Source organism: Prionailurus bengalensis, chromosome B3 (genome assembly GCF_016509475.1).
Source record: "Prionailurus bengalensis isolate Pbe53 chromosome B3, Fcat_Pben_1.1_paternal_pri, whole genome shotgun sequence".
In the NCBI taxonomy this organism is placed as follows: domain Eukaryota; kingdom Metazoa; phylum Chordata; class Mammalia; order Carnivora; family Felidae; genus Prionailurus; species Prionailurus bengalensis.
In genome coordinates this window covers 35,199,202-35,212,501 of record NC_057355.1, presented here as the reverse complement: position 1 = coordinate 35,212,501, position 13,300 = coordinate 35,199,202, and the positions used below count along the sequence as shown (strand labels likewise).

General features: G+C 42.4%; 1 protein-coding gene across 3 annotated transcripts in view; it reads right to left on the bottom strand.

The window, feature by feature from the left end:
* Positions 1–2,871: 2,871 nt before the first annotated feature.
* Positions 2,872–13,300, bottom strand: part of UACA (uveal autoantigen with coiled-coil domains and ankyrin repeats) — a 95,823-nt gene continuing 85,394 nt past the window's right edge. For all 3 annotated transcript variants that reach the window (XM_043554024.1, XM_043554025.1, XM_043554026.1), the window contains exons 16-19: positions 10,262–13,000; positions 8,119–8,271; positions 5,940–6,005; positions 2,872–3,056 (exon numbers count right to left, since the gene is read on the bottom strand). In XM_043554024.1, the coding sequence (XP_043409959.1) occupies positions 2,985–3,056; positions 5,940–6,005; positions 8,119–8,271; positions 10,262–13,000 (3,030 nt within the window). In that variant the 3' untranslated portion in view covers positions 2,872–2,984. The remainder of the gene's footprint in view (positions 3,057–5,939; positions 6,006–8,118; positions 8,272–10,261; positions 13,001–13,300) is intronic.

The following is a 13,300-nucleotide window of genomic DNA, read 5'->3' as shown; positions in this document are numbered from 1 at the left end:
GAAGGCGATGGGCGCGGAGATGCCCATTTTCCATTCCGTGGTTCGTACGTGATACAATTTTATGGTGCCTTTTCTTCCCCCCTTCTGAAACGTAGTCATTGCCGCACCTCTCTCACGCAGCATTGAGCAGTCAGGAGGCAGGCCCGGGCTCTTGTTTCTCTGGCAGGCATGTGCGACCATATTTCTGCATGTTCATCACAGGCAATTCTCTTTCAATCCTTATCTTGGTGCCAGAGGTACAGCCATTGCTCTGATGCACAGAACTGGCGAGAAAAGATCACACGAGGTTGCAGAGTCCGGCGATGAGGCAGGTCAAGAGGTAGTAAGAAGTTTTCTTCCCCTGTGGGGAAGCAGGTGTCGAGACGCTCGTAACCAATGCTAAGGTTGCCCGTGCGAGCAGGCACCGATACACCTAGTCATCACAGACACCAAAAATTTACTTGAAACTCTTCCCTTTTCTACTCCGAAACAAGCAAACCAAGAACATGAACCATTCCGGTGGGTTCCGAAGCTGCAACATTTTCAAAGCAGCAATGATCCAATGCATAAGAGAGACTTTTACACCACGTAACATTCGGTTAGGGTCGAGAGCAGTCTAAATCAGTAAGCCTTCAGAAAGATTAAGCTACATTCATCCGGGGTTTTAGAACAGCGCAGATATGGCTAGTGAATACAGTCACTGCAATATTAAATTTTAAGAGGTTCGTTGAATGAATATTCAATTTTAGTAGTTGTTTATAACACTAGACCTTCTGGCCAAAAGAATGAGCTTTCCTGAGGAAGCAGGAATGATAAGAATAAAACTGAACAGGGGAAGAGTAATAAAGCTTTCAACGAAGGAACATACCCCGACAGGGATTTGGTGAGTCTCCCAGAAAGCACGCCCATCTTGGATACAACCGATCTTTCTCCCTCTCGCTTCTTAAGTTCAGATGTTATCGTTTTTCTGAACACAGACCGGCAGAGAGGCCAGCATTGCCCACTATATATATTCCATTTGTTTACTCTCTGAAAAGCTTTAACCTTCAGTGTTGTAAATGCAGTCTCTGCCTTTGATATCAAAAAGTGGGTGAAGGAGACAACGGGATTAATTCAGGGAGGCGACCTACTACTCCGCCCTCCACGGAGGACTGAAAATGGGTAACACCTGTCTGTACTTGGACCCCATCGTTCTCTACACCAAATTCCCCAAAGCGGCACATGGAGTAATTGGCCTCGTAGATCTTTTACGAGGATGTTCAAAAACAGTAGTCCACAAAAAACATTTTATTTGTGATTGAAGACAAAATAAAGTACACACAAGTTTCCCCTCCCACTTCTAATAAGGAAAATACAAGACGAAAATGTGAGTATTCAGTAAGGACTTTCTTTCCTCTATAGCTTCAAAGGAGACCTACATAAAACTCATGGAACAGACTTCATGCAGAAGGACAACATTAAGCATAAAACCAAGGAATTTGAGTACTGCTCGTGTAAACTGTGTATAACTAAAGAATTAGAAAGAAATCCAATTCTGACTTTTCATTGTGGTTTCTACACTGAAGAAATCTGATGGCTTCTGGTGGGAGAAGCTATTCGGATGGCTCTTTGTCCTTGTTATTATTTACAGAATTGGGCTAAAAAGTCTGGCTCAGGGAGCACCTTACTGGTTCAGTCGGTGGAGTACACAACTCTTGACCTTGGGGTCATGAGTTCAAGCCCCACGTTGGACACAGAGATTACTTAAAAAAAAAAATTCCAAAAAATAAGAAATCTTTCAAATCTTTCAGGATGCTCAAAGATTACTGCTAAGGCACACTTTGTGATTGAAAGAAAATCTGGCTGAAAGGATTCATTTGTTCACTTTATTTGCTAACAGTCAAATTAGTAATCTTCAATCTGGATGGAAAACAAAATATGAATAAAAGCAACAAAACATATAAACTTTCCTTAATGAGATGTGGTTAATAAAAATGGTTGGTTACAATCAAGTGTTCACTAAAACGTGGCCAATTTTATTTTTTCCTTGTGATCTATATTCTCACAGTTTACTATATTATTGCACTTTCATCTGAAACTTTAAAAATCTGTTTTCTAAAATTAGTTCTCTAATTTTGCAAGAAAACTGCATTTCACATTATTAATTTCATTAGTGCAATTTTCCTATAAATAAGTGCAAAACATTTGGTAATGAGTGTTTGGTTACTATAGTAGCAAATGTCAAAGTAATTGCTAAAAAAAAAAAAAGCCTAAGAATTTTGATACTTTGAAAAATCTAGGATACCAGCTATCATAGCTCTCTAAATACTGTGGCAAGAAAAAATCACCACAAGTAAAAATTAAGATACTGTTGTGGATATTATGAGGCCATCGTATTAGAAATTCCTGATATGTTCTATGCTGGTCTGCTTTTAATCTAAATGTAACTTAGTCCAGTACACCATTTATGAAAAGAAATGTATTGAAAGAGGCATAAAAGTTAGAAGAAAAAAATCTGTGCCTCCAAAAGAAGTCAAAGGCACTCATTAGGTTACTTCAATAAAAAACGCAACTCGGCCAGCCAAGTTATGGTGCATATTCCTTAAAATCACGTTAGGCTCTCGTGGCTCAGCTGAAGGCCTGAAAGATCTTTTGATCCACTTAACCAAATTAATTTCTCTGAAAGAAACCTTTAAACAATTATTTCAGCCTAACGTCTCTTCGTATGGACCTACACAGATGGCTTATGTTTTATTGGGGACTCAACGGCTTAAAAATACGTAGCCAACCCGAGGCAAAGTGTTACATTGTTTGCCTCACCATAAAATTAACATATATAGATTATAAGATCTGAATTGCTATTGAAAAACTCAGTAACATCCCCATCTAATTAAAAAAAAAAAAAAAACTTGCTGATGAAACAAAATATATTTTATTTCAATGATACTAGCACAAAAGGGCCCAGAAAGGCTGTGGGTTTGCACACGGAAGGCTCGGCACCAGCGACTGAAGCACAGGCTGCTTAGTTAGCACACAAGCCCCTGCCGCATTTGTATGATTTGGAGTAAGGCCGCCTGCACATCTTCGTCCATGTGACCCTTGAGAGAAAGAAGAAAGGGAGAAATATTTTACGTCCTCTTCAATGACACAAGAATTCTATTAGGCCTAAATGGCTGTGATTCACCAAATGCTAAAGCCTCATCATTGCAGAGATATTCTAAAGGATTTATTGGAAAAGACAGCAGAGCTCTGCGACGGAAATTTAAAAAGTCAATCTAAAAGCAGTGCAAACCAGCTGCTCTTAACACTTATTATCAGAAGACAGATGGACAAACTTTTCTCCTTCTCTCTTTTTTAATAATGGCTCAGATAATAGGGGCGGCGTAAGTCATAAGTGAGCGAAGTCAGCTACACGTTAAGTTTTCCTTCTGCTCCTGCTGAGAAGCGTTTTTGTAATTAGAAAAATTAATGGAAAAGCCCCCATACTTGTATTTTTATCCTAGGGAAGATCACATCATTTTGCATCTTGCCATTTCACCTAGTGTCACGGATGTCTTTCCTAAGCTATTTCCCTAATTGTTTTAAGTTACTGGATACCATCGCACCGTACAGATGAATCGTACTTTCTTTACTCGTTGCCCCAAACGACGGGCGTTTAAGGTGTTTCCCATCTTCACGGGCAGATTCCTAGAGAAGAAACTGCTGGGTCAAAAAGCAAGGCTCCATTGCTAATTTTGCAAAGCACTACCAAACTTCCCTCTACGGGCATTGTAACAAGTTACACTCCCACCAACAGGGTATAAATGCCAATTCCCCACACCACCTTGGCCAATGCTGCAGATGCTCATCTTGTTTAATATTTGCCAATCCCATAGGTGAAAACATGGTCCCTCCCTGTTTATTTGGATTTCCCCCATTACCAATGAGGTGGAGATCCTTTTACGTGAATGTTAGTCATCTATATTTAGGAAGACACATTTTGAACTTAAAAAGATGGCAAGGGGCAGATTAAATGCGAGTCAGTATGGTGGGCTTACGACACCCTCGGCCCCCTTCTCTTTGCTCGGACATTTGAATAGAATTCAGGTTGACACTTCCCATTCATATAAAAAGCTGTGCTTCCAAAGCCTGTTTCTGTTAGAATGGGATGTTGAAATTTCAAACATTAGCCATAGCTGACTACACTGAATTTCTTGGTTAACTTTATGATGCCGGAAGGCAAGACAATTTCTGATGTCAGTTGTTTTTGTTATGTTTCATTAGGAGTCAGTAGGATTTCAACTTTTGGAAGCATACATTATACAGAGTTGAAAGGCTTGACAGTTTGTGGTGTCTTTCATGCTCTTTCTCTCCTGGCTGAGATCAGATCTGAATGAGTTCTTTATCCACATCTTCCACACTTGTCTACCATTTCCCTCCTAAAGTTCCCACTCTGCTGTCCCTCAACGGTCTTCTCGAACAATTTCAATATACAGCTACCCTTGAACAACACGAGTTTGAACCGTGGGGGTCCACTTACACAAAGATCTTTTATTTGGATTAATACCGTACAGTACTATAAATGTATTTTCTCTTTCCTTGATTTTCTTAGTAACACTGTCTTTCCTCGAGCTTCTTATCGTAACACTATTTAGTAAATATAACATACCAAATACATGTGAATTGACTCTTTATATTACTGGTGAGGCTTCCTCACACTACATGAGTAGTCAAGTTTTGGGGGAATCGAAAGTTACACACAGATTTTTGACTGTGCAGGGTCAGCGCCCCTACGTCCCACTGTTCAAGGGTCAACTGTACTTTCAAATCCCAGCTTATCTTCTAGCTCCTCAAAAGAAAGTAGCCAAACTTCCTCTTATCATACCATTCATGCTTTTACATTTGTTTCCCCTCATCTCCTATAGAAAAGGAAGGCTTTTTGGTTTTACGAATTTGATGTTGTAAAGTTTCTTCTTTTTATTATTTTACCTAGTTCTTCTTATTAAAAAATGACCTTCTTGGAAGCTTTCTCGCAACAACTCCCCGCCCCCTCCCACCCCCCCTTTTTTTGTAAACAGTGTCACCTGATACTTCAAATCCTGAACAATTCCTAATGTATCTCACCTGCCATTCTAACGTTGCCTCTTTTAGGACATCTTCCTGAAAAATCTACTCTGAGAATTTTAGAGATTGCTGATCACAGGGTTTCTACAGGGCATTAAGTATGGTATTCTTCACATGCTGAACAGCTTCTCAGTGTGATATGTTCTTCTAAAAGAGGAGCTTTTTCATTACACCCCCCCAAAAGGGAATTCTTAATCTGATGTTTCACTGAATTTAAGCCACATTAAATAAATACTATTGATAATCTCCAAACAGAACCAGTTTATTTTCTTCCATTATTACAATTTTGTGCACACCTTGTCATCTTTGCGCTTTTATAGCATTCTCTACGTTTCAAAGAAATACTCCTGAGCTACCAAGACACAGTGAAGTCCTTTGCACTCTCTTTAGCTGACAGCCAGGTATGGATGTCAAGGCATTATCTCCAGCTAGCAATACCATTAACATGTGCCGCCATCATATGTTGCCAAACTGTCTATAAAATGAGTGACAAGCAGATGGAGAGAACACTACATTTAAGATGTTGTGTTACCATATAGCTTTGTAAATTTCTCTGGGAGATACACAAGCCATGATTTAAAAAAACACAATGATTTTAAAATAAGCATATGGGGTGCAACTACTTTACACAGCAATGACTTTCACATAAATTTACTTGAAAATAAAAAAATGATCTTCTCTAAAATGGGGATGAAGGAGTGCACGTGTTGTGTTGAGCACCGGGTGATACATGAAATTGGTGAATCGCTGTATCGTACACCTGAAACTAACATAACACTGTATGTTGACGATATTGGAATCAAAAAAATAGAAGCATTTTTATAAAGAAAATGAAAAAATAAAATGGTATCTCTGCCAGAGGAGAAATCGTTTTTTACCTGCGCAGCACTAAGGAGATGTGTCCGATAAATTGCAATTACCTCTTGGTGCTGTCTGTCGGCATCCTAGAAATGTGGGAAGATGGACAGATCAGAGTATCAGCATTCACGTTTTCAAATACACGGAGGCTTGTGACAATGCCATCTTCAGGCCTGACACTACAAAATGGCAATATTATTAAAGTGCTCCTGCCACGTCTTGTAACAAACCACCTGCGACCCACCGGATGCAACACTTCACAGCATTAGCAATCGTTTAAACTTTCCTAATCAATGTGTGGAAACATTCATAGCGAAAGCAATGCCGCTTGTCCTAGGTAACACGAAATTACCTTCTTAGTTCACCTCTAACGCCACGAAATTATCCAGATACTTAACAGTTTATCCTTGGGATTATTGCAAAAGCTTCCAATCTTGTCTCCCTGTCTCTAGATTTTATTCCCGATCACGCTTCCAAGATGAAGGCAGCTCTTTTCTGGAATCACTTCTGGTTCAAAGACCTTGGGAGAAACCTCATTACGTATAAAAGAGAATCTAAACTCCTCAAACTTCTCCGCAGCCTGGACAATCTAGCCACAAGTACAGTTTCCACTCCCAGCCAGGCTGATCAGCTTTTACCGCCCCTTGGGTACACCGTTCACATTCGACCCCCACGCCCTTCTTCAAACTACTTCCCTTGCCTGGAAGATTCTCTATTTTCCATTCACCTACCAAAACGCCAACTATCTTACAAGTTCCAGCCAGCTATTCCCTTCCTCTCGGCCTAGCTCCTATCGCACCAGTGATCTTTCCCTCCTATGAATTCATATCACTTATAGCCGGGGACCTTATTCTCAAGTCTGTATATGACATTTTTTGTCTTGTTAATTCGCTTTTCACGGATCTAAATTTTGCTTCTCTAATTACCTAGAACTCCTTGGGACAAAACCTGTGTACTCTCTTTATCCCTGACAGTGTTTTAGCACAGTGTCATGAATATAATAAATAAGAAACAAATATTTCCAATTATTGAAGGGACTACCAGATCCTTTTGATAAGATCCAAATCAATCATCTGTCATCATTAATCTGTAGGCCAGTAGTATTAATGAACAAACACTTACAAAAAGAGCTTTCTTCTATTCAAAAACAACTCATAACCAATTCCTATAAAATAGGAAATTTTTAGTAACAATTTACATTTGACTGGGCTGTTTTACTTAGCATCTCCGTGTATGTCATATTACCTCGTTTGATTAAAAAAGCAAACAAATAAGTAATCAGTTCTTACTATTCCACTGTATGGATAAGGTAGCCAAGGATTAGGGGGAATGTTCCACGTCACCTGGTTTTTAAGCAGCAGTGTTTAGAACTGAGCTCCCGTGTTCAGTTTCTCAATCCAGTAGCTTTCCTTTTTTTTTTTTTTTTTTTTTAATATTTATTTATTTGGGGGAAAGCACAAGCGGGGGAGGGGCAGAGAGAAGGGGACAGAGGATCTGAAGCGGGCTCTGTTCTGACAGGCTGACAGCAGAGAGCCCAAGGTGGGGCTTGAACTCACAAACTGCAAGATCATGAGCTGGGCTGAAGTCGGACGCTCAACCCACTGAGCCACCCAGGCGCCCCAGTTGCTTTCTTTAATATAGAAAGGAAATACATATATGCATATGGGATACGTATGTGGATATATATATTTCCAGGTGTTTTCTTTTACTATATAAGGATATAAGGTGTAAAACCAGAGGGATGCCTACCTTTATTCATAAGTAGAAAATATTTTAAAAACTTCCCTTAGTTTAGCGGACCGATATTTTAAAGAGTGTGCTGCAGCTGGGAAGACACCATCAGAGCTGGAGTTAGCCAGTCTCAGGATCGAATCCTAGCTGTATGTCCCCAAGCATCAAGTATTTTCTTCTTTGTTTCCTTAAGAATCAAATGGTGAGGGGGGCATGGGGGGAATAAAACTTACAGGGCCGTGATGAAGATAAAGGCTAAAGTACGTAAAATGTTTAGTGTAGTGCCTGGCATATAGTAGGCACCAAATATACCGCTGCCACTGGCGTAACTAACTTCTGGCAAAAATGATTCCGTTCGTGGATCTCAGCACAGCCACGAATCAATCCCGGCTCTACATAAACTTTCACGAGCAAACGAACACGACCCCGCACGTACAGCACGAAGCCCTCCCAGGCCAGGGTACTCACAGCCAGCTGCTGCTGAAGGGCCTTTACTTGGCTCTGTAGGGTGTCAATCAGCTGGCTCTGTCTCCTGCCGGGGCTCCCACTCGGGTAGGTGAGCTGTGAAAGGCCACTGAGTGCCTGCTTCAGTCTTTCCACGTCATTAAGCAGTTCGGTTATCTTGTAAACAAAGAGAAAAGGTATGGGAGAAACATCTATTATTCACTTATGCGATTCTAATGAACATCTTTACACCAAAATCACTCCGCGAGGAACCAAATTTATCTTCGTACACCAGAAAATTGAGGAATGAATACTGTCGAGATTGTTATCAACAGTAAATACAATACATAATTTAATTGCTTTAAATTCCTCTCAGTAAATTCCTTGCAAAAGCATTACCAAGTTGAGAATAAATATATATCCTAAGGTCTGAGTGTGACCTCAGTCTTCTTATTCTTAATATTTAAGTACCTATGAACGTCTACAGATCACCTTCTAGGCTCTCTGAAACACAGGAACTTGTGGGGCATTCCCTCCAACAAAGTTTGAAAAGAAAGCGCGGCTCATACAAGCCTAGCATGAACTCATGTGCCTTGTTCATTTCAAGAAGGTAGGATTTTAGACTACTTTATCTTAAAGAGGGAAAAAAATCAGGAGGCCGTTTACCAGAGAGAGCAAAACCTTTTTATTTCGAGTCAGACTGATCTGGTATTTATTAGCTGTGTGAGCTTGGCTAATTTCCTTTATTTTTATGAGCTTTAGTTCCCTTATCAGTGAAAGAAAGAAGTTCTTTAACAGTTAAGAAAATCAAATGCGGGGTGGCTAGGGGGCCCAGTCGGTTGAGCGACCGACTCTTCATTTCGGCTTGCATCATGATCTCACAGTTCGTGAGTTCGAGCCCCGTGTCGGGCTCTGTGCCAACAGTGTGGAACCTGCTTTGGATCCTCTCCCGCTCTCTCTGCCCCTCCCCTGCTCACGCTCATGCTCTCTCTCTCAAAATAAATAGACAAACACTTCAAAAACTCAAACGCGATCATAAATATCTGCCTGGTACGTAGCATATCCTCAATAAATGACAATAATTGTAAGTAGTTATTAGTAACTTGCTATTATAATTATACACTGTCATATTCCTAACTACCTTCTGAACAAGGTGCGAGCATTTAAGTTCTGGGTCACAAGAACGGACGGATCAGAAGGCTAGTACTTGTACTTCTCCACTGAGGAGGGCCAGGGATGTGTATTTGCCACCGTATCCCCAGAACTTGGCACAGAGAAGACATTTAATCATCGCTCACTGAACTGATAAAAATGCACCCAATCTCCCTGATTTCTCATCCTCACAGTACACACTTTATTATGCCAACCACCAGTTTCGAAAATATTGAAAGCATCTACTGTGTAAACTGTACCATGGGAATGAATGAGAAGAAAAGGTTAAGTTGCAAACCGTCTGATCTTAATAGCTGGTTGAGAAGATCGAGCACCTAACTCTGACACAGTAATATTTACGTTTTGAATAGTGGCAACGCTAACATTTCAGAAGAGGAACAGTTCACGGGAGGCTAGAGTGCATAGCGAAGGCTTCAGGAAGGAGGGTAAGTGTTGAAGTGGGCGTTAAGGAATGCATAGGACTTAACTCGGTAGAAAGGAGAGGCAGGACATTCTGGGTGCGGAGACCAGTCTGTGGGAAGTTATGAGGACGAAATGTACACGGAACTGGAGGGCTCGGTCACTGGTGTGGGTGAATGCCAAGATCAAGTCTGGGGTGCTTCCCAGTGTCCTTTGTTTCTTGTAGCCTGGAAACACAGCTTTCTTCCTCCTCTCCCTCAATCACCCTTCAGGTAACCCTAAAACCCACTGGACTCTGACCACTTTTGAGGCAAGTGAACCTGGAGTCTCCTCATCTTCCCTCAATTCTTGGCTATGCCAGTTGAGGAAACCAGAGGAGAAATGCTTTTGCTTGTGTGACTTTAACTATTTTCTCAATTCTGAATTTTTTTTGCACACCAGTAGACTAACCGGAAAGGTGGCATTTAGTGGTCCCGCAGCTAATGCTTCTGGAAACCTGTCTTGTGGGATGCTGCGGTAAAGGGGCCCTATTCCACTCGGGCAGTTCCGCTCGGGGGCTCCTGACGCAAAGCCGTGCCGCCTGCTCGGTGCCTACCTTATTATCTTTCGCTTCAATTTGTTTGGCAGATTCCTGTATTCTTTTCTGTAACTCTGTGATTGTTGTTAAGGACTTATCACACCGTTCCTGCTGGTCCTTGATTTCTTGCTCAATGCTGAAATGGAGCAATTCCTTCTCATCCTTTGCAGACAGCTGCTTCCTTTGGGCGTGCAAAACCTCCTCACAGGCTTCTTCGTACTTTCTATTCAGATTGGCCAATTTTTCATTCAAGTTGGAAATCTGGGTCTCCAAATCACTTTTTGTTGCTTTATATTTAGACAAATCAACCACCTCTCTCGTCTCTAATTTTTTTAATGCTCGTTTAGTGTTCTGCACCTCGGATTGGAGTTTGGAGACCTCTTGGGTTTTGGTTTGGTTTTCTTCTTCCTTCTCCCTCAAGCTAGCCTTGATGATCCCCACTTCCTTCTCAAATGCCTCCTTAACCTGCAAATGCTCTGCCAGGGGCACCGACGAGTTCTTCTGGTTCTCCAGCATCTGATGCAGGGTGGCCACTGTCTGCTGCTCTTTCTCGTAACATCTTTGCTTATTCTTCAGTTCTTCCTTGAGACTCTCGATTGTGCCGTTCAGAGACTTTTTGAGGGCCTCAACCTGTTCCAACGGAACATGCTGCTTCTGCAGAAGGGTCTGGGCTGCGAGAATCTCCGAAGTCTGTCTGGCATTTTCGTCGACCAGCTTCTCTTTCTCGGTCTTTACCTCCGTGTATTTCTGCAGCAGGTCTTTGAATTGTTTGTTTAGCTCTTCTGCTTTTCTGCTTAGCGCCCTTTCCATTTCATGAGCACTCTCAAGGAGAACATTCTTATCTTGCAAATCCTTCCGAAGAGTGAAAATCTCCTTCTTCAACTTGTCATTCTCTTGCTTGCACTTCTTGGCCTCTTCTTCCCTGATGTGGTATTTTTGTGTCTGCTCGGATAAGTGTTCTTTTAGTTCTTTCTCTGTCGCTTTAAATTTTCTTTCACACTCTTCGAAGCTGATGATTGGAGCATATTTGAGCTTGATGCATTCTTGAATCGTGTCGAGCTCCTTCTTCTGGGCTTCGATCTCTGCGTGCAGCGTCACGATCTCCTCTTGGCCCTTTTTGTAGTTGGCCAGGATTTCCGCACTGTCATCCTGTACCCTCTTCATGCTCTGACTCGCGGCACCCATCTTCTCCTCGTGCTCTCGGAGGCTGATGTACTCGGCCCTCATTTGGTTCTGAGTGTTCTCCAGGTTCCTTTTGAGTAGCTCATTCTCCTCTTTTGTTTTTACAAGTTCCCGACTGAGATCCTCGATGTTTTTCTTCGCATCTAGTAATTCTCTGTTCGCCTTATCTAGGGTGCCACTCAGCGCGGCCTTAATCTCCTCGTGGGCTGGAGCTGGCACGTACTGAGTACTCAGGCTCTTTTTCAACGCGGTGTTTTCGGACAGGAGTGCATGTATTTTCTCTTGGTCTCCGGCACGTTTTTTGTGAAGCTCAGAGAGCTGTTGTCTGAGGTCAGCAAGGCTGGAGTTCAAAGCCGTGACCTCCTTCTCGTGTTTCTCGGGAGGCACGAACGCGGTCTCGAGGCGGCTGACGTTCTCACTCAAACGGCCATTCTCCACCAGCAGCTTCTCCATGGCCATCTTCTGCTCCGTGTACTTCTGCGTGACATCTACAAGCTGTTGATTCAGCTCACCGACCATGACGTCATGCGACTTTTTCATTTCTTCGCTCACTTGTAAAGGAACGTAATGACTCTTCATTTCACTTGTTAAGCTGCGGACTTGCTGGCTGAGGAGCTTGTTATCCAGATACACCTTTTCGACGTCCTTTTGTAACGTCTGATTTTTCGACGTGAGTTCGGTGATCTTCTTCGTAAGTTCTCCCGCCCTCTGCTCCAGCCTGCTCTTGAGCTGCTCGTGCTCCTCCGGTCTGACGTGCTGAGCAAGCTTGGCCTTCCAATTCTCCACTTCTCTCTTCAACTGTCTGATTTCGCTAAGTGACTTTTCACGCTCCCTTTCCATCTCTCCTATTCTCTTGGCCTTCTCGGTGACTTCGCTTGACAACGAGCTCTTCATGCTCTCGAATTTTTCCGTCGGAACGGAAAGGGCCAACTTGGCCAACAGTTCTTTGACCTGGCCTTCCGCCTCCGTGACCCTCCTGCCTTTCTTGTCTCGCTCCGTCTCACACATACTGAAGTCCCTCTGCAGTCGCTTGTTCTCTTCCACCAGCTTGCCTGCATCCCGCTTCAACTCTTCCACTAGCATCTCGCTCTGTCCGATCTGGTTTCGTAACTTCCCCACTTCTGCTGACGCGCCCTCGTACTTTGCCTTCATGTCTTTCAACTGGTCCTTCAGTTCCTCCGTTAGTCTGTGATTCCCCGCAGCTGCTTCACTCGTTAGGTGCTCTTTAAGGGCAAGAAAATGTGTCTGCATTTGTTTTACTTTACCTTCCGACTCGTACATTCTCTTCTGCACATCTTTCAATGCGTCTTCTAGCTGCTTTACCTGCTCATCTGAGTCCTCCTTGATCCGTTCACATTCTAATGCTAAAGCTTTGCATTCGGCCACCTTGTGAGCCAGCTCGTTCTGGAGCTTGAGTCGGTCTTGTTTTGCTGACTCGCAGAACGTTCTCATTGCTTCTAACTCTTTCTTTAAAATGTCATTTTCAGAATATGAGGTTTGATGGGGTAAGGACAGCTCCAGCGGTCTTAACATAGACCTGCTTTGCATGTGGGCCGGCACCCCTGGGGACGTACACTGAACGGGGAAACAAACAAAAAAAGAGATACTGATCACAAAAGCCTAAAGAAGACATTTACTTATTTGCCAAACTTCTAGATTCCCACATCCTCAGTAGTCAAGGGGTTTTCAGACTAGCGTATTGGAAAAATACAGTACTGATTTTTGAGGTTAAGAAAAGCAATTCTGGGTATGGTTCCCTTAAAATGCTCTCAAGCAGGGATACTTTGAAAGTCTGCTCACCGTAAGTGTATTTCTGGCAGAACAAAGAAGGAAAAGAGTTGTGGCCTCTGGGGACCATTTCCTCTTCCCTTCTCC